Genomic DNA, 21,772 nt, shown 5'->3' with positions numbered 1-21,772 from the left:
GAGAGGAGAGTTACATTATTTTGTAATGTGGTCAAATCCTACGGCAGTTGAAGTTTGCTGCTGAACTTCTCTAGCCTGGTAATCCACACACTATTTTCTGCTGGACAAATGGGCAATCAAATTTCCCCCGCGCAACATTAAACTGAGCATATAGTTGGAAAACTCTTCTCTGGATTAAAAAAATAGGAAGTTTACAGACTTATAGGACTCTAGTTAACATGGTTTGCTATTCAAAGACATTGCTGGGAATAATGCATTGTCAGGGTGTGTTTTTATTGAGTGTTAAACTGAATGCAGCCTGTTCAGATGCCTGATATGGATTCCATGGTTCCGACAGAAGAAGAGCAGGGAATTATTGTGTTCTTTGAGCCAAAATTATTCCCATAATGAATACTGCCAAAAAGTGGCTATTCATGTAATTGGTGTTTGGGCTGTAACTCGTGTAGAATGGCTGTGATGTCACTGCTTTGGAAGAATTCATTTGTATGAATTGCTTTTGAACTGTTCCGACATTGATAAAGATGCTTCATTGATGCAAGTATATCTTCATTGTTTTCTCACTGGCTGCTAAATATTGTGTACATGTGTGAATGTGACAATGTATACCAAGGCAGGCAAAGGGTCCACCCTTTCACTTTGGTTGTGATAACCTCTGTGCAAAAGTCATCCAACTGTTATTTGCATGGCTTACTACTGGAGAAAGAATATCGAGGAACTGAAGAAGATGCAAAAAACAAAGATTCCAGAGCAGTATTTTTTTTTTAATGGTGAGAGATTGGAAGGGGTTGGCGATTGGAGGATCTGATAATAATTTACTGAATATCAACATGCAAGTGGAGCTTGCAATTAGGAAGGGAAGTGGTATTGCAAGAGGATTACACTGAGCCCTAGTAAGACCTTTAACCGAAAACTTGTGTCGGGTCTCCCTGCCCGAGGAATGGTTAAATTGTGATTGGGAGGGAGCAGGATATGTTCATCCGTGGGATGAGGAGAACTTGCCCATTTAGGAGAGAGTAAGCAGATTAGGCTGTAAACTCCGGAATTTAGAATAATAAGATGCGATCTAGACTAAATGTGTATGGTTCATCAGGGAATTGATGGATAGACACAAGAATGATTTGCCCTAGCTGAGGCATTTCGGACTGGGGAGACAGATTCAAAATAAGGGCTTGCCCTTCAGAGCTAAGATATAAAATAAATTTATTTAGCCATTGCCGCGACTGGAGTGAAGCAGCATCACGTCTGAAGGAGGTAAAGGACTGAGCAAAGACAGAGCTGAGCAGCACGAGAAAATGCTTCTCCATAACACCCAGAGCATCACCAAACCAGCCATCCACTGCTTGGCAGGGTCAAGCGGATCTTGGGTCTGATCTTGCCATAGACATTCTTGCCATAGAGGGAGTACAGAGAAGGTTCACCAGACTGATTCCTGGGATGTCAGGACTTTCATATGAAGAAAGACTGGATAGACTCGGCTTGTACTCGCTAGAATTTAGAAGATTGAGGGGGGATCTTATAGAAACTTACAAAATTCTTAAGGGGTTGGACAGGCTAGATGCAGGAAGATTGTTCCCGATGTTGGGGAAGTCCAGAACAAGGGGTCACAGTTTAAGGATAAGGGTGAAATCTTTTAGGACCGAGATGAGGAAAACATTTTTCACACAGAGTGGTGAATCTCTGGAATTCTCTGCCACAGAATTTAGTTGAGGCCACAGTTCATTGGCTACATTTAAGAGGGAGTTAGATGTGGCCCTTGTGGCTAAAGGGATTAGGGGGTATGGAGAGAAGGCAGGTACAGGATACTGAGTTGGATGATCAGCCATGATCATATTGAATGGCGGTGCAGGCTCGAAGGGCCGAATTGCCTACTCCTGCACCTATTTTCTATGTTTCTATGATCTATAGGGTGCTAAAGGTTTTCCTGGAGAATGCGATCAGGGATGCTGTCACCTACACCGATCATGCCAAGCGCAAGGTGGTCACGGCCATGGATGTGTACGAGCTGAAACGCCAGAGCTGCTGTTCTCCCGAGCACAAAACAAAAGCTCTTCTAAGACCCACCCCAAACAAATTATTTTGAGTATTGCGTGCCGTTCTGGTTGTCTGATTACAGGAAGGATGTGGCAGCTTTGGAGAGAGTGCAGAGGAGGTTTACCAGAATGATGCCTGGATTAGGAAGTATTAGTTACAGGGAATGATTGGACAGACTTGGATTGTACTCTCGTGTATACTGGAGGTTGCAGTGAAATCTAATAGACGTATATAAAATATATTTAGATATGATAGACAGCCAGAACCTTTTTCCCACGATTGGAGAAAAAAAACCAAGAGGGCATAGCTTTAAAGTGAGAGGGACAAAGTTTCAAGGAGATATGCAGGACATGTTCTTTTACACAAAGGGTGATGAGTACCTGAAACAGGTTGAGGCAGGTACGATAGTGGCATTTATGAAACTTTTGGACGGGCAAATGGATATGGAGAAACATGTGCTGGCAGATAAGAGTTGGTCTTGACATCATCTTAGGCACAGACATAGCGGGCTGAAGGGCCTTTTGTGCTGTACTGTTGTATGTTCTCAAGGGTAATGACTGGAATTCTCTATTGAAGGGCTATGAACTCAGTCACGGTGTATTCAGGGTGATTTTTGTTTTTTTTAAGGGGAATTGAGAAGATTGTATGGGGATTGAGAAAATGTATGGCGGCCACACATTTCACCGTACCAATTGGTACATGTGACAAATAAATGTATCTTGTAAGATGGGGATAGTGCAGGAAATGGACAAGGAGGTTGAAGAACAGTCATCATGACCTTATTGAATGGCAAAGCAGGCTTAAGAGTTTGATGTGAACACTTCAAAAAAAACCCTCCTGTGCTGTTGTTTACATAGGCTTGATTATATAAAGCTTTCAAATCGAGTGAGGGTTGGTGTCATGTTTTCTGTTGCCTTGTTAATCTTCAAGATAAAGACACATTGTGTCATCGTTCTCTTTTAATGTCCATCTATTAAAAATGAGTCTCATTCTGCGACTGCACACGCTGTCTCGATCACTTGACTTAACTACGCCATGCACTTACTTTGCACGTTGCAACCCAGTTTCAACTGTAACAATAGCAGTAGGCGTTGATCAAACAACTGCACCCAAGAAGAAGGACAAGGAATTGTTGATCAAAGGGTGTGAATTTTTTTGATTTTTAAAAGAATTTTGTTTTTTTTTGCCATAATGTTTCAGATGCACAACATCCAGAGGTTCGTGTTCGAATCTCACATCCTGCCCCTGCTTAATATGTTAACTTGTCATTTTTGTCCGTGACACAAGGCACAAAAGTTAGTGATCTGGGTTTAATTCTGTCCTCTGTGTCTGTGGAATTAGCACATTTGTCCAGTGACAGACTGGGCATCTCCATTTCCTACAGTTCCCCCCCTCCCCCCACATATCCCAAAGTGCTGGTAGATTAATGGGCTACTGTAAATTGCATCGTGCTGGATAGTGGCAAGTGAATCCAAGGCATGTTGATGGCCATGTGAGGGAGGGTCTGAAGAAGGGTTTTGGCCCGAAACGTTGCCTATTTCGTTCGCTCCATAAATGCTGCTGTGTGGGGATTAATTGGGAGGAATGAAGTAATTGGGAGAACTGCCTGTATATGGAGGATTCACCTCTTCATAATGTGATGAAATGTGCTTTATGACTTCTGTGAAGAGGACCATGTGGCATTGAAACTGCTCAACTGCCACAGAAGGCTGTGGATGCCAAGTCAATGGATATTTTTAAGGCTGAGATAGATAGATTCTGCATTAGTACAGGTGTTGGGGGTTATGGGGAGAAGGCAGGAGAATGGGGTTAGGAGGGAGAGAGAGATCAGCCATGATTGAATGGCGGAGTAGACTTAGAAACATAGAAACATAGAAAATGGGTGCAGGAGTAGGCCATTCGGCCCTTCGAGCCTGCACCGCCATTCAATATGATCATGGCTGATCATCCAACTCAGTATCCCATCCCTGCCTTCTCTCCATACCCCCTGATCCCTTTAGCCACAAGGGCCACATCTAACTCCCTCTTAAATATAGCCAATGAACTGGCCTCAACTACTTTCTGTGGCAGAGAATTCCATAGATTCACCACTCTGTGTAAAAAATGATTTTCTCATCTCGGTCCTAAATGACTTCCCTCTTATCCTTAAACTGTGACCCCTAGTTCTGGACTTCCCCAACATCGGGAACAATCTTCCTGCATCTAGCCTGTCCAACCCCTTAAGAATTTTGTAAGTTTCTATAAGATCCCCCCTCAATCTTCTAAATTCTAGCGAGTTCAAGCCGAGTCTATCCAGTCTTTCTTCATATGAAAGTCCTGCCATCCCAGGAATCAGTCTGGAATCAGACTTGATGGGCCGAATGGCCTAACACTGCTCCTATCACTTATGAACCTATGAGCTCCCATTTGGTCATGCATGTTTGACAAGTGTTCAAATCTATGTTTAAAAATAAAAAGCAGAGGCACTGGCAAAGAGGATGGGCCATCTTCAATTTATACAGCATCTTTTACAACCATGTATCTTGGAGTACTTCACAGCCAATAAAATATTTTTGAACCATATTTACTGTTGCAGGAATAATGGCAGTCAATGAAGTGATTAACACTTGATCTACATTAATGACGCAGATCTTCTGTGTTTGAAGGATGAAACATTAGCTAAGCCATGCCACGGATCGCTGAATAGTAACAGCATCAGATCTTTTGGTTTTGAATACCGAACACACTGCTGCAGTTGGATGCATTGAATCAGTATTGTCCCTCTCCAAAGTCATGTTTTCTCCAGTAAAAGGAATCAATGTACAAGTCAATTGTGCCCTTGTTCAGAAGGATTAAATGAATTTTATATGTTGGAAGGAACTGCAGATATTGGTTTAAACTGAAATGTGGAGTAACTCAGCAGGTTAGCCAGCATCTCTGGAGAAAAGGAATAGATGATATTTCTGGTCAAGACCCTTCCTCAGACTTAAGGAGCCAAGGTAAAGGGCTTTCTCCTGACTCAGTCTGAAGAAGGTTCTCAACCTGAAACATCACCTATTCCTTGTCTCCAGATATGAATTGTATTTTAGTGAAGGCACATGGTTTTTTCAAACTATTTGGAATCGAGCTGGTTACCCGTTGTCAATGCGTCAGTGGTATCAAATCGATGTTGCGTGTTACAAGATGTCGTTGCTGAATGATGTACATTTAATTGCGGCCCCTAACTCTGCTGCGGGGGCGGTGTAACAATCCACTGTGCACACGTTCTCAACCTTTGGACTTTGAACCACGTGAGAGACATGCACATTGCTGTCGTCAATGGTATCTTCGAAAGCGCCGTTGATTTGATCAAAGTCCATCTTGTTTGGATCTATTTCAAAATGTTCAACGAATGTGGATTCATCCTCATCGTAATGTCTCTGGAAGCTTATGCGCCTTGACTTGAGTTTGACGGCAGCAATTACAGCGCTGATAACGACTAGAACCACCATCAAAGTAATTCCTCCCACTATTGCATACTGTCCATTCTTGTCTCCGGACTGTACAGCCTCTGCACTACCTGGTAGTCCAGCGGTATGTGCCTCTAAGCATTGATTGGAAGAGGGGCGATGGCATAAATGGATGCTGCTGCTTTGAGGGATCACACAGATTTTATAAAGTGTTCCCGCCTTGAGTTGACTCAGTTCCACTTCTCTAACACCACCAATCATGTGAAGGATTTGAACTTTCGCAGCAGTGCTGTAGCGAATCTCGTATTCATCGCCCACATCTTTCAGGACATCCCAGTTCACCAGCAAGGAGTTTGTGCTCACTTCATTCACTGTGACCTCTTTGATCCGATTTGAGAGACATGGGTCAGGATAGACAGGGAGGGCCTTTTCCACAGTGTTGGCCCTCATGGTTGTCTGCTTGCTGCTTGCGTTTGGAGAGGTGGCCTGAGCAGTCCCTTGGGTTGAAGGAAGACCTCTCGGAGTGGAACCTTTGTTCTTGTCCCTTTGCCATGGAGTGGCAGTGACTTCAAAACTGTACGGAGGGCAAGTCAGAAACTCTGTCTATAAAAGAGAACAGCAATACTTAATTAAATCCATATGTAGATATCTGGTACGGACCAAGCTTTTCGATTCAATGTTTTATTCTTGTGTTCATCAGACAAGCTACCTCATCTAATCTAACCTATCAACTCATTACCTTAAATTGTTACCCATTGATTTGTTGTATGCACCATTCACAAAATGAACTTTAGATATTCATATAACCATATAACAATTACAGCACGGAAACAGGCCAACTTGGCCCTTCTAGTCCATGCCGAACACTTATTCTCCCCTAGTCCCATCTACCTGCACTCAGACCATAACCCTCCATTCCTTTCCCGTCCATATACCTATCCAATTTATTTTTAAATGATAAAATTGAACCTGCCTCCACCACTTCCACTGGAAGCTCATTCCACACAGCTACCACTCTCTGAGTAAAGAAGTTCCCCCTCATGTTACCCCTAAACTTCTGTCCCTTAATTCTCAAGTCACGTCCTCTTGTTTGAATCTTCCCTACTCTCAATGGGAAAAGCTTATCGCTTATTCGCTAATGCTTCTTCAATAACGTTTATGAGACTCCGTCAATTGCATAGCAAACAGGCATGAGAAAGGTACACAAAAATGCTGGAGGAACTCAGCGGGTGCAGCAGCATCTATGGAGCGAAGGAAATGGGCAACGTTTCGGGCCGAAACCCTTCTTGAGAAAGCCTGACATCAGTCTGAAGAAGGGCCTCGACCCGAAACGTCACCCATTCCTTCTCTCCAGAGATACTGCCTGTCCCGCTGAGTTACGGCAGCATTGTGCATCTACCATGAGAAAGCCACCATCTCCAATTGAACAACAAACTCCTTCCTCAAGGAGATGAGCTGGTGGTATGATTCCCGACTGCATCACACGTGGTTTAACAAGTACTTAAAAACGGCAAATGTTTATTGCAGAAGATTTCTGCATTTGCATTACTTTCCCCCTACTCCAAAAACGTCCTTGCATTCACCACTTTCTGCAAACAATTCACGTGTTTGTTGGTGATGATCTGTGGTCTAATGCATCAACCACCGTTAATGATCACATCTGGAGCACAGACCTATCGCTGGGATTTTGTGGAGACACTAATTTTGAAATAGTTGGCCGTTTGATGGACCTACCTCCTTCAGAAAGTACTATGCTTTCGTCTAGTTTTAGCATGTAAGGTGGGAGTGATGTTAGAGTCCTGGAGAGATACAGCGTGGAAACATCAGTTCAAATTGACTATTAAGTACCCATTTGCAGTAATTCTACATTCATCCTTTTTGTTTGATTCACGTTCTCATCTTAAGAAGCCCTGTCCCACGGTACGAGTTCATTCAAGAGCTCTCCCGAGTTTAAAAAAAAAACAAAAACTCATGGTAAGCACATAGAATGTACGTAGCGGGTAGCTCGGGACGTCTCTTAGCGGCTCGTCACGCTAACGGCAGGTACTCGGGGAAAGCGGTAAGCTCGGGAAGATTTTTCAACATGTTGAAAAATGTCCACGAGAGCCCCGAGTACCGACGAGCGGCCATTGTCGTAAGTCTCCGAGTTCGAATCAGGGTAACTCGGGAGAACTCTTGAATGAATTCGTACAAAGGGACAAGGCTTTTCGATTCGATCACCTGCCTCCTCCTACAGAGGGCCACTTAACCTATCAAACCATGTATCTTTGGGATGTGGAGCACCTGGACGAAACGCAAGCGGTCACAAGCAAAGATCATAGAGTCCGCTCTATGATCTTTAGTCACAAGGAGAAGTGCAAACTCCGTACAGACAGCAGTTGAGGTCAGGATTGAACCAAGATCTTTGGAGCCATAAGGCAGAATCTCCACGAGCTGTGCCACATTGCCGCCCCTCGGTGTGGGAATGGGAAGAGGAGATTGTTGATGGAAGCGCTTATGTAGAGCAAAAGTTAATATGGGGGGGGGGGGGGTAGTTGGGGGCGGCACAGTGGCGCAGCGGTAGAGTTGCTGCCTTACAGCACCAGAGACCGGGGGTTCAATCCTGACGATAGGTGCTGCTTGTACGGAATTTGTTCGTTCTCCCTGTGACTGCGTGGGTTTACTCCGGGTGCTCTGGTTTCCTCCCACACTCCAAAGACGTGTAGGTTTGTAGGTTAATTAGGTTTGTAGGTTTAGTAGTCTGAAGAAGGGTTTCGGCCCGAAACGTTGCCCATTTCCTTCGCTCCATAGATGCTGCTGCACCCGCTGAGTTTCTCCAGCTTTTTTGTGTACCTTCGATTTTCCAGCATCTGCAGTTCCTTCTTAAACAGGTTTGTAGGTTAATTGGCTTCTGTAAATTGTCCCTAGTGTGTAGGATGGTGCTGTTGTACAGGGTGATCGCTGGTCGGCGCGGACACTGGGTCGAATGGCCTGTTTCCATGCTGTATCTCTAAAGTTTAAACATTAGTAAAGCAACCTACCTGGATGCTTGGGCACTTGCTAAGCACATATTGGCTTGTTGTTTTTTTTTTGTACTTTTTTAAATGGAACGCCCTTGCTTGTATTGTGCTTTGGCAGAACTTGTAAACTGAAACTTAATTAAAAAAAAAAAATTTTTTACCTGTATATTGGCCAGCAGTTTCCCGGAATGGGTACTGGGCGAACTACAAGTGACCTCTCTCTGGTCTGCCGCTCCGTGTTTCAGAAGCCAAGCTCGGAGCCAGAGCAGTTGGCAGTCACACCTCCAGGCGTTCCCGCTCAGTCCAAACTGCTTGACGGACTTGAAAGATTTGTTGTGGGATAAGGTCGGCAAGCGGTTGTTCCTCATGCTCAGAATCTCCAGCTGTCGAAACTTGGAAAGTGCCCAACTCGGGTCTTGGTCCAGAAACATGTTGTCCATGTACAGGTGGATCAAGACCTTTAGCTTTCTATTAAAAATGACCGCGTTCAAACTGGAGATGTTGTTGCTGCTAATCTGCAGGAGTTCTAGTCTCTTCAGGGTGCGGAGCGGCACGGCTGTCAGCTGGTTGTTGTCGAGGTAAAGCTTCTTCAGGGCTCTGTTGCCAACAAAGGCCCTCGGGGAAATGGCCTTGATTTGGTTATTGCTGAGGAATAGCAATCGCAGTGCTGGCAGCCTCTTGAATGTCCCTTCCGACACGCTGGTGAGACGGTTGTTACTGAGGTTGAGAAGGTTCAGTTTTATCAAGGAGGAGAACACACCTGGGACAAAGGCAGAGAATTAAATAAAACATTGCGACTGTCATATGCTGAGAGAATGGAGCAGCTGGGCTTGTACACTCTGGAGTTTAGAAGGATGAGAGGGATTCTTATTGAAACATGTAAGATTGTTAAGGGTTTGGACACGTTAGAGGCAGGAAACATGTTCCCAATGTTAGGGGAGTCCAGATTTGAGTACAGGAGCAGGGAGGTTCTACTGCAGTTGTACAGGGTCTTGGTGAGACCACACCTGGAGTATTGCGTACAGTTTTGGTCTCCTAATCTGAGGAAAGACATTCTTGCCATAGAGGGAGTACAGAGAAGGTTCACCAGACTGATTCCTGGGATGTCAAGACTTTCATATGAAGAAAGACTGGATAGACTCGGCTTGTACTCGCTAGAATTTAGAAGATTGATGGGGGATCTTATAGAAACTTACAAAATTCTTAAGGGGTTGGACAGGCTAGATGCTGGAAGATTGTTCCTGATGTTGGGGAAGTCCAGAACAAGGGGTCACAGTTTAAGGATAAGGGGGAAATCATTTAGGACAGAGATGAGAAAAACATTTTTCACACAGTGGTGAATCTCTGGAATTCTCTGCCACAGAAGGTAGTTGAGGCCAGTTCATTGGCTATATTTAAGAGGGAGTTAGATGTGGCCCTTGTGGCTTAAGGGATCAGGGGGCATGGAGAGAAGGCAGGTACAGGATACTGAGTTGGATGATCAGCCATGATCATATTGAATGGCGGTGCAGGCCCGAAGGGCCGAATGGCCTACTCCTGCACCTATTTTCTATGTTTCTATGTTTCTAGAACCAGGGGCCACAGTTTAAGAATAAGGAGTAAGCCATTTAGAACGGAGACGAGGAAACACTTTTTCTCACAGAGAGTGGTGAGTCTGTGGAATTTTCTGCCTCAGAGGGCGGTGGAGGCAGGTTCTCTGGATGCTTTCAAGAGAGAGCTAGATAGGGCTCTTAAAAATAGCGGAGTCAGGGGATATGGGGGAGAAGGCAGGAACGGGGTACTGATTGGGGATGATCAGCCATGATCACATTGAATGGCGGTGCTGGCTCGAAGGGCCGAATGGCCTACTCCTGCACCTATTGTCTATTGTACGGTTTTTTGTATCTATCTGCATTGAAATTGCCCTTTGAAATCTACTATTATCCTCACAGTTTTGTGATCGTGAAGTAATAGAATTGTGAAGCACAGAGTCAACCCTAATGGCCCATCGCATCTGTGCTGAGTGTGAGACTAAACCAACCTTTCCACATTGCCCCTGTATCCCTCTACTCCTTTTGAACCCAACTAAGGGCGGCACGGTGGCGCAGCGGTAGAGTTGCTGCCTTACAGCACCAGAGACCCGGGTTCGTTCCTGACCACAGGTGCTTGTCCGTGCGCAGTTTGTACGTTCTCTCCGTGACAGTGTGGGTTTTCGCCAAGATCTTCGGTTTCCTCCCACACTCCAAAGGCTTGGAAGCGTGTAGGCTTGGTATAATTGTAAAATTGTCCCTGGTGTGTGCAGGGCAGTGTTGGTGTGCGGGGATCGCTGGTCGGCGCGGATTCGGTGGGCCGACTACCACTGTATCTCGAAATGAAACGAAACTTAAAAATTCTTCTTATTACTTATAATTATATCTGCTTCTACCACCTCCTCCAACAGTTCGTTCCAGATTTTCACCAATCTCTGTACATAACATCATTGACTGCAAGGAAATAGGCTCTTCACCTCAACTCATCCATGCTGACTAACATGCCCCATCTAAGATAGTCCCATTTGCCTGCCTTTTCGCCCACAGCCCTCTGAACCTTTTTACCCATGTACCTGTCCAAGTGTCTTTTAAAGGCTGCCTCAACATCCTCCTCTGGCAGCGCGTTCCATATGCCCATCGCATCTCTGAGTAGAGAAAGCTGCCACTTGGGTTCCGATGAAACCTTGCTCCTCTTGCCTGAAACCTATGTTATCTGGTTCTAGCTTCACCTACTCTGGGTAATAGACTCTGTGCATTTGCCCTGTCTATTCCCCTCGTGATTTGATACACCCCTGTAAGATCACCCCTCAGCCTCCTGCGTTCCAAGGAATAAGGTCCTAGCCTGCCCAACCTCTCCCTAGAGCCCCGGCCCGTTGAGACTTGGCAACATCCTTGTAAATCGATGTATTCTTTCCAGTTTAACAACACTTCCTATAAGAGGGTGACCAAAACTGAGCACAATACTGCAGACAGGCTAAATACTGAACACAGACAGAATAAACTAGGGTTGAGGTCCCAACCACGGGGGAAAATGGAGGAGGACTGGCCAAATGTTGTGCCTTCCACCATAGTGATGAATGCTGTGGTGGATGTTTGTGTTAAATTTGTATTGTGTTTTTGTGTGTTCCTTTTCATTGTACCGCTGCTGGCAAATTCATTTCACTTGCACATTATGTGCAAGTGACCAATAAAACTGATATTGATATTGATTGATATTGATCTAGACAACAATATAGCCAAATCACCTTCACTAGACAGTTTTAAAAGGGGCACTAACAGCACATTAGTATGCACAACACATCCAAGTTGGCCACATGCAGAGTACTGCCCTGCCGACTACAAATTCAGAAGGTACACAAAGATGCTGGAGAAACTCAGCGGGTGCAGCAGCATCTATGGAGCGAAGGAAATGGGCAACGTTCTTGAGTCTGAAGAAGGGTTTCGGCCCGAAACGTTGCCTGTTTCCTTCGCTCCATAGATGCTGCTGCACCCGCTGAGTTTCTCCAGCATTTTTGTCTACCTTCGATTTTCCAGCATCTGCAGTTCCTTCTTAAATACAAATTGAGAAGGTTCAGGCTAGGAAAAAGGCTGACAGACTAGCGTTCAGATACCTGGTACGATGTTGGCAAGGAGATTGTTTTCCAAGTGTAGGTAAACTAGTTTGGTTACGTTCTCAAATACTCCAACCTGCAGCTCTTCGATGCCGTTGTTGTTAAGGTGCAGGTATACCAGTTGAGCCAGCCCATTGAAGGCCCCTGGAGCCAGCCTGCTGATGTTGTTGTCGTTCAGGTACAGGGTGGTCAGAGGGGGCAGGTTGAGGAAAGCATTGGGCGCGATCTCCGGCAGGCGCTCGGAGCTGAGGCGCAGCTCGGAGGTGAAGCTGGGCAGCTGTGTTGGGATGTCGGCCAGGCTGATATTGGTGCAGCTGACGTGCAGGCGGTGAGCAAAGCACTTGCATCCTTGCGGGCACTGGTCGTTCTCCGGGCTTTCCACCGCCGTGGTGAAGAAACACGCCAGCGTCGCCCAGCATAGGAGGAATCCAAGGAGAGGCATCTTCTGCAAAGGCAAAAGACTTCTCGGTGAGTGATGTGCATCGTGCCAGGATACAGGCTGTACTTCTCATCAGACCACCCTCCTCAAAATCCTTAAACACAACATGTGTAGGAAGGAACTGTGGAACTGTGGAATTCTCTGCCTCAGAGAATTCCTCTGAGGCAGGTTCTTTGGATGCTTTCAAGAGAGAGCTAGATAGGGCTCTTAAAAATAGCAGAGTCAGGGGATATGGGGAAAAGGCAGGAACGGGGTACTGATTGGGGATGATCAGCCATGATCACATTGAATGGCGGTGCTGGCTCGAAGGGCCCGAATGGCCTACTCCTGCACCTATTGTCTATTGAGCTGCAGATGCTGGTTTATGTTGGAAGATGGACAAAAAATGCTGGAGTAACTCAGCGGGACAGACAGCATCTGTGGATAGAAGGACGGGAGATATTTGGGGTCGAGACCCTTCTTCAGTCTCGGCCCTGAACGTCACCCATTCCTTCTACCCACAGATGCTGCCTGTCCCGCTGAGTTACTCCAACATTTTGTGTCTCTCATCGGTGAGTGTTGTGCATCATGCCAGGATACCAGGTTGTACTTCATCAGCACCAAAGCTCACGGCTGTCGGGAGTGTTTACATAAAGAGAGGGAATTAATTATTCACCATTGGGAGCAGGATCTCCATAAGCAAATCATTCAGCCTGACCATTGTACTCTGCACCCAGGCCACCTATTATATGCAGGAACATTTAGTTTAGTTTAGATGCAACATGGAAACAGGCCCTTCGGCCCACCGAGCCCACACCGACCAAACATCACCCTTACAATAGTTCTATGTTATACTGGTATTGCATCCTACACACAAGGGCAGCACGGTGGCGCAGCGGTAGAGTTAGATTGCCAGAGACCCAGGTTCGATCCTGACTACGGGACGACAGATGGCACAATGGGCTAAGTGTTCGGCTGGCGACCGGAAGGTAGCCGGTTCGAATCCCGCTTGGAGTGCATACTGTCGTTGTGTCCTTGGGCAAGACACTTCACCCACCTTTGCCTGTGTGTGAATGTGTGTGAGTGATTGGTGGTGGTCGGAGGGGCCGTAGGCGCAGATTGGCAGCCACGCTTCCGTCAGTCTGCCCCAGGGCAGCTGTGGCTACAGAAGTAGCTTACCACCACCGAGTGTGACTGAGGAGTGAATGAATAATGCGATGTAAAGCGCCTTGAGTATTAGAAAGGCGCTATATAAATCCCATCCATTATTATTATTATTACGGGTGCTGTCTGTACACATTTTGTACATTCTCTCCGTGACCATGTATATTTAATTTCCCATAAATGCAAGCTTATCTACATTAGAGAGCCAATGTTTATCTAAAGAGTACGTGCAGGGGTCAGGTGGCTGTGCGGGGATTTAACTCATTTCCAGTCTATATTAATGGTATCTGCTGCCGATCGGCTTCCTGCTTTTGTTCTCTACTGCTTCTGCTACAGGCTGATTCAGCAAGCTGCTCTCTCACTAGGTGCCTGGGAACAAGCTGTCAGCAGCAATGTTTTAGCACCATACAATATATCTGTTGTAACAGGACAAACATGAATGGTGAATTTTCAGTTTAGTTTCTTGTCACCGTGAACATGGAACAAGCTGCCAGAGGAGGTAGTTGAGGCTGGGGCTATCCCAACGTTTAAGACACAGTTACACAGGTACATGGATAGGATGGGTTTGGAGGGATATGGACCATGCGCGGGCAGGTGGGACTAGTGTAGCTGGGACATGTTGGCCGGTGTGGGCGAGTTGGGCTGAAGGGCCTGTTTCTTCTTCCTCTTCTTGCGTATGGCGTGCACAGCCTAAAGTTGCAGGACAACTTGTTCTATTTGATTGTGCACGCCGGGTTGATTGCATTTGTCGAAACAGGGCGAACCATGTGAATGTTGCAATCTCCCCACCCCAAGGGCCTGTTTCCACACTGTATCACCCTACGACTCTATGAAAAGCTTTTGTTGCGTGCTATCCAGTCAGCAGAAAGACAACACGCAATTACAATCTAGCCATCTACAGTGTATAGAGTTTAAGAAGGAACTGCAGATGCTGGGAAATCGAAGGTACACAAAAATGCTGGAGAAACTCAGCGGGTGCAGCAGCATCTATGGAGTGAAGGAAATAGGCAACGTTTCGGGCTGAAGAAGGGTTTCGGCCCGAAACGTTGCCTATTTCCTTCGCTCCATAGATGCTGCTGCACCCGCTGAGTTTCTCCAGCATTTTTGTGTACCTACAGTGTATAGATACATGATTGGGGAATAACATTTAGTGCAAGGTAAAGCCAGCAAAGTCTAATCAAGGATAGTCCGAGGGTCACCAATGAGAGAGAATTCCACCAACTTCCACTAATCATCAATTAGATCAAATAAATAATTACTGGCTTTGCTTTTGACACCAGCATTCCAAAAAATTAATATTTAAAAGTAAAAGAAATCCAAATCTTTGTGATGAGGGTGGAGAGCATTTGTTACTCTGCTTGGTGATGCCTGTCGGAAACCAGCACCACTGCGTCGGTAATGTTTTCAGCGATTAAATAATAATAATAATGGGTGAATTGCCTTCATCGATGTTGCATCCACGTCCCAGCCTTACCTGAATCCTGCCGCGTTCTGCTGGAGAGTCTTACTTGAGCAGAGGTCGTGACCCTGGTTATTTATCAAACCTTGTTCTCCAGCTCGGGCAAACAGATCGCATCGCGTCTCAGAAGCGGTAGGAAGTGGTTGGACGAGAACCGGCCGCTGGGCTGCGCAAGATTCCCTTATCTGGGGCGCAAAACGTGGCTTCTGTTTTTCCTGTTCCACTGGCGAATCTCAACAGGAAACAGACTATCTTTAATCTTCGAGATTTAATATGGTGAACAAACATTGAATCAGTACACGGCCATTATCCAGTGTCCCCAGTATTCTGTTTGATCCAAGCATGAGCCCACATCCTCAGCAATTATTCTGCTCTTACAAACCCAGTTGCTGTGTTAACCTCTATCCATGGTAGGCAACGATGCTGGAGAAACTCAGCGGGACAGGCAGCATCTATGGAGCGAAGGAATAGGTGACGTTTCAGGGTCGAGACCTTTCACCTTTATCCATGTTTTTTTGTTGCCTCCTAGATTAGATTCAGCACTGCCTCTGTCTGCTAACCACGGTCTGCTAATGTTCTTTTAAATCTCTCTAACTCACCCCTGTGCTGTCTTTCATTCATCTGAAACTCTTCATGAATGTCCACAAAGCTTCCCACATCTCTTTGCGCCACCTGCGTATGAAGGAACTGCAGATGCTGACTCTCTGCCCCTCTCTGCCCCCCTCTCTCTGCCCCCCTCTCTCTGCCCCCCTCTCTCTGCCCCCCTCTCTCTCTGCCACCCTCTCTCTGCCCCCTCTCTCCCCGCCCCCCTCTCTCCCCACAGTTTCAAGCACTTTCTGTCTTTATTTCAGATTTCCAGCATTATTCAGTGTTTAATTTCCTATAAATGCAAGCTTGTCTATATTGGAAAGCCAATGTTTATCTAAAGAGTACACTTGGTGCAGAGGTCAGGTGGCTGTGCGGGGATTTAACTCATTTCCAGTCGTATGTTGATGGTATCTGCTGCCGATCGGCTTCCTGCTTTTGTTCTCTTCTGCTTCTGCTACAGGCTGATTCCGCAAGCTGCTCTCTCACTAGGTGCCTGGGAACAAGCTGTCAGCAGCAATGTTTTACACCATACAATATATCTGTTTTAACAGGACAAACATGAATGACCTTCCTGCTGGTGAAATTTCAGTTTAGTTTATTGTCACTGTGAACATGGAACAAGCTGCCAGAGGCTGGGACTATCCCAACGTTTAAGACACAGTCACACAGGTACATGGATAGGATGGGTTTGGAGGGATATGGACCAAGTGCAGGCAGGTGGGACTAGTGTAGCTGGGACATGTTGGCCGGTGTGGGCAAGTTGGGCTGAAGGGCCTGTTTCCACATTGTATCACTCTATGACTCTATGAAAAGCTTTTGTTGCGTGCTATCCAGTCAGCAGAAAGACAACACACAATTACAATTGAGCCATTTACAGTATATAGATACATGATTGGGGCTTTCAACACTTTGGACTTTGGGGACTTTGGAATTTCAGCACTCACTTCTCCCAGGACAACACAGGGCAGCAAAGTTGCCTATAAACCTCCCCCCCCCAAAAACATCGTCTCCTCAATTTAGTTTACTTTAGTTTAGAGATACAGTGGAGAAACAGGCCCTTCGGCCCACCAGGCCCGCGGCGACCAGCGATCACCGCAAATTAACACTATCCCACACACACCAGGGTCAATTTACAATTTTACCAAGCCAATTGGCCTACAAGCCTGCACGTCTTTGGGATGTGGGAGGAAATGGGAGATCCCAGGGAAAAACCCACGCAGGTCACGGGGAGAACGTAAAAACTCCGTACAGACAGCGCCCGTCGTCAGGATCGGACTGGGCGTAATGAGGCTGCAACTCTACCGTTGAGCCATTGTAACACTAAGAGGCTGGAGGTTGGACAGTGAACCCCAAAACTGAAATCTTTCTTTGGTTAGGTGAGGGATTCATGCAGATCAATGCAAGAGGGCTAAGTCTGCAACACTCGGTGCTGTGGTACATTGAACTTCCACCAGAGGGAGCAGGCAGGCAGGCTCTAACTTCTCATCTGAAGGAGCACTGTGTGTGTGAGGTACACAAAAGTGCTGGTGAAACTCAGCGGGTGCAGCAGCATCTATGGAGCGAAGGAAATAGGCAACGTTTCGGGTCGAAACCCTTCTTCAGACCCTGAAGGTCTGTGTGAGCTTCAGTCTCTGGGGAGAGGTTGGATGTCACAACCTTCTGGTTCAAAGGCACGACTTCTGCCCACTGAACACTGAACACACCTGCTAGAAGAACACTTAAAGACAATACCTTAACGGGTGGCGCATTGGTGTAGACTTTGCAGGGGTGGGGTGGTGGAAACAATGTCAATAGACAATAGGTGCAGGAGTAGGCCATTCGGCCCTTCGAGTCTGCACCGCCATTCAATGTGATCATGGCTGATCATCCACAATCAGTACCCCGTTCCTGCCTTCTCCCCATATCCCATGGCTCCGCTATCTTTAAGAGCCCTATCTAGCTCTCTCTTGAAAGAGAACCGGCCTCCACCGCCCTCTGAGACAGAGAATTCCACAGACTCGCCACTCTCTGTGAGAAAAAGTGTTTCCTCGTCTCCGTTCTAAATGGCTTACCCCTTATTCTTAAACTGTGTGGCCCCTGGTTCTGGACTCCCCCAACATCGGGAACATGTTTCCTGCCTCTAGCGTGTCCAAACCCTTAACAACCTTATATGTTTCAATGAGATACCCTCTCATCCTTCTAAATGTTAGAAGAGTGGAGGGGCAGGACTAAGCGTGGCAGGTCATAGGTGAACACAAGTAAAGGAGGGGGGGGGGGGGGGGGGGTTGATAAGCAAATAGTTGGACAAGGGCCAGAGATAAACACACACGAGGTGTGAGACAAAAGGATTAGACAGTTACGAATTGTGAAGCTAGAGGATTGATGAGGTGCAACTTCTACAGATGCACCAGAGAAAGCATGTTATCAGGTTGAATCACAGCATGGTTTGGGAGCAGTTCTATCCTAGACCGTAAGAAATTGTGGAGGCACAAACCAATCTCCCTTCCATTGACTTCATTTATGCCTCAATCTGCCTCGGCAAGGCAGCAGCATAATCGAGGACGAGACGCACACCAGCCAATCCCTCTTCTCCCCTCTCCCATCAGCAAGAGGTATAGGTGTGAAAACATGCACCTCCAGATTCCCTCTCAGTCTGAAGAAGGGTCTCGACCCAAAGTGTCGCCTATTTATTTTCGCCATAGATGCCACCTCACCCGCTGAGTTCCTCCAGCATTTTCTTCTGCCTCCAGATTCAGGGACAGTTTCTTCCCAGCTGTTATCAGGCAACTGAACCATCCTACCAACAGCTAGAGGGCAGTGCTGAGCTACTATCCACCTCATTGGAAACCCTCGGAATATCTTTGAGCGGTGTTTACTGGACTTTATCTTGGTCTAAACTTTCATCTCACATTATTCCCTTTATCGTACACTGTGGACTGCTCGATTGTAATCATGCCTTTCCGCTGACTGGTTAAGAAGCAACAAAAGATTTTCACTGTACCTCGGGACACATAATAAACTAAACTAAACAGAATTGCTTTGATTGCAGGATTGTATGTGGAGGAGGAGGGGAGAGAAGAGATAGTACCGTCCCTGCCAACGCAGCAGATGTACCTTTTGGAGTAATTCAGTGTGGAAACAGGCCCTTCGGCCCACCGCTCTGTACTGACCATCAAGCATTCACTACCAAGTGCCAATTTCTCCTTCCCTGTTCCCCAACACAACATTGCCTTTGTGCAGGACGGAGTTACTCTCTCGTTTTCACACTTTACCCTTCCACTTCTCTCGTTTCCCTCTCCCCTGACTCTCAGTCTGAAGAAGGGTCTCGACCCGAAACGTCACCCACTCCTTCTCTCCAGAGGTGCTGCCTGTCCCGCTGAGTTACTCCAGCTTTTTAGTGTCAACCTTCACGACATTGCCTTCAACTGCTGCAAACTCCACACAGACAGCACCGGAGGCCAGATTCGCACCCGTGTAGGTTGGAGCTGCGAGGAAGCAGCCGCTTTCACTGCTACACAACGGGCTGCTCTCTGGATAGTACGCAGGCAGAAGATCGCAGTTCAAACAAATCACTTCGACTCACCTTTGGGGAAGCAGACAGGGATCCCACTGCCAGCCTCCGAGCTGGACGGAGATCGGACTACGGCCACTGCCAGTGACTGGGTCGGAAGGTCCACTCACCCCGTCACGGCAGACAGCTCCTGCCGCAAGAGGCTGCTTACGACTTGTGTCTCCGGTGTGGAGAGTCTCCCTCCCTCCCTCCCTCCCCACTCCGGGTCTCGGGAAGTCGGGAGCTTCCTGACATTGTCCGAAATTGTCTGTGGAAGAGGAGGGACAAAAGTGGAGAAGATGAAGTTTCCGTTAGTGTCGAGTGCAGCGGGGGGGGGGGGGCCGAGACAACTAATTGTCCCGACAGGAACGCGGGGCGAGGGTGCGCCCACAACGAGGCACCAGGCTTTGGCCTCCTTTTGTTTTGTTTTGTGGCCTCTCTTCAGAGGCTTCCTCTCCCAAGTACAGATTAGCCTGTGGCTGATTTCCCGAGCATTGACAAATGGCCGTAAATGACAGTGTGGGTCCCACCACAGAGGGGGACACAGGCCCATCGGCCCGACTTGCCCATGCCAACCAACATGCCCCCTTTGCACCCTTCTGCTGTTGTCGTTGTTCACCTTGCTTTGAAACCCTGGCCTTCCCTCCTCAACAGAGAAGCGAATAGACGTAGTCACTAACTGGATGATATTTCCCCTCCCTCCCCCAGCCCAATGTAGTTTAACCAGCGATGAAAAGAAGAATTGAACATATTTGCTTATTTTTCTATGCTTCATTTAGGGTGATACAGTGTGGAAACAGGCCCTTCGGCCCAACTTGCCCACACCAGCCAATATGTCTCAGCTACACTAGTCCCACCTGCCTGCATTTGGTTCATATCCCTCCAAACTTGTCCTATCCATGTATAACTGGATAACTTAAACTGTCTAGTGTCTAACTGGATAGTCCCAGCCTCAACTACCTCCTTTGGCAGCTTGTTCCATACATCCACCATCCTTTGTGTGAAAAAGTTACCCCTCAGATTCCTATTAAATCTTTTCCCCTTCACCTTGAACCTATGTCCTCTGGTCCTCGATTCCCCTACTCTGGGCAAGAGAATCTGTGCATCTACCCGATTTATTCTTCTCATGATTTTATACACCTCTATAAGATCATCCCTATCCTCCTGCGCTCCAAGGATTGGAGGCCCAGCCTACTCAACCTTTCCCTATAGCTCAGACCTTCTAGTCCTGGCAACATCCTGGCATAACTGTTTTTAATTTCAAAATAGACTCTATTCGAGTAATACATATATACAATACAGGAAACGTCCAAAAAATTCATCCGAGATTCAGCACTTCAACTCCCCCTCCCATTCCCAGTCTGACCTTTCTGTCCTGGGCCTCCTCCATTGTCAGAGTGAGGCCCAGCGCAAATTGGAGGAGCAGCACCTCATATTTCGCTTGGGTAGTTTACACCTCAGCGGTATGAACGTTGACTTCTCTAACTTCAGGAAGCCCTTGCTTTCTCTCTCCCTTCCCCTTCCCAGTTCTCCCACCAGTCTTACTGTCCCTGACTACATTCTATCTGTGTCCCGCCCCCTCCCCCAACATCAGTCTGAAGAAGGGTCTCGACCCGAAACGTCACCCATTCCCGCTCTCCATAGATGCTGCCTGTCCCGCTGAGTTACTCCAGCGCTTTGTGTCTATCCTTGTAATTTCTTTGTGTTTCATACCCAACAGGGTTCGTTCCAGACCTCCGGTGCTGTCTGTGTGGAGTGTGCACGTTCTCCCACTGACAGTGCGGAATCCACCCCCTACTTGCTCTGATTTCCTCCCACATTTCAAAGACCTGCTGGTTACAGGTTATTTGGTTATAAATAGCCTATAGGTTAACCAAAAATAGTTTATTTGGTAAATAGCCTTTGGTGTGCAAATGAGTGGCAGATTGGATTCATATCACCGGAGTGACTGGAAACAGGTCATTCGGCCCAACCCTGACCAGTATAGGATACTCTTTGGGAAGTTTTGGGGCATAATATAAGAGTCAGGAAGTTGCGTTCCAGCTGCTAAAACTTTGGTGACCAACATTTGGAGTATCGGTCGAAAAATGGTCCTGACCTGAATCGTCACCTATCCATGTTCTCCAGAGATGCTGCCTGGCTCGCTGAGTCACTCCAGCACATTGTGTGTCCATTTGGAGTAATCTGTTCAATTCTGATTGCCGCATTAGTTTAGTTTAGAGATACAGCGCGGAAACAGGCCCTTCAGCCCATCGAGTCTGCGCCGACCAGTGATCCACGTACATCAACACTGTCCTACACACACTAGGTACAATTTACAATTTTACCAAAAGCCAATTAACCTACAAACCTCTACAGTACGTCTTTGTGGTGTGGGAGGAAACCGGAGACAACGCACGCAGGTAATGGGGAGAACGTGCAAACTCCGTGCAGACAGCAGCCGTAGTCAGGAATCAACCCAGTTCTCTGGAACTGTAAGACAGCAACTCTACCACTGTGCCACCCTATAGAAAGGCTCTGCAGACTTTGGAGAGTGT

At 46.8% G+C, this 21,772-nt stretch overlaps 1 protein-coding gene across 2 annotated transcripts; it reads right to left on the bottom strand.

Annotated features, from left to right (window-relative positions):
- Nucleotides 1-4,504: 4,504 nt before the first annotated feature.
- Nucleotides 4,505-19,490, bottom strand: LOC116966874 (chondroadherin-like). 2 transcript variants are annotated; one of them, XM_033013224.1, is made up of 5 exons: nucleotides 19,269-19,490; nucleotides 15,134-15,350; nucleotides 12,078-12,522; nucleotides 8,620-9,218; nucleotides 4,505-6,062 (listed from the first exon to the last, which is right to left on the bottom strand). In XM_033013224.1, the coding sequence occupies exons 3-5, from the start codon at nucleotides 12,517-12,519 to the stop codon at nucleotides 5,187-5,189; spliced, it is 1,917 nt and encodes a 638-aa protein (XP_032869115.1). In that variant the 5' UTR covers nucleotides 12,520-12,522; nucleotides 15,134-15,350; nucleotides 19,269-19,490; the 3' UTR covers nucleotides 4,505-5,186. The 2 variants fall into 2 exon arrangements, with proteins under 2 accessions (XP_032869115.1, XP_032869114.1); XM_033013223.1 differs by lacking the exon at nucleotides 15,134-15,350 and having other exon boundaries at nucleotides 19,269-19,489.
- Nucleotides 19,491-21,772: the final 2,282 nt, after the last annotated feature.

Source organism: Amblyraja radiata, chromosome 38, assembly GCF_010909765.2.
Source record: "Amblyraja radiata isolate CabotCenter1 chromosome 38, sAmbRad1.1.pri, whole genome shotgun sequence".
Taxonomy (NCBI): domain Eukaryota; kingdom Metazoa; phylum Chordata; class Chondrichthyes; order Rajiformes; family Rajidae; genus Amblyraja; species Amblyraja radiata.
The sequence above is the reverse complement of the archived record's forward strand: the minus strand, read 5'-3'. Positions and strand labels throughout refer to the sequence as shown.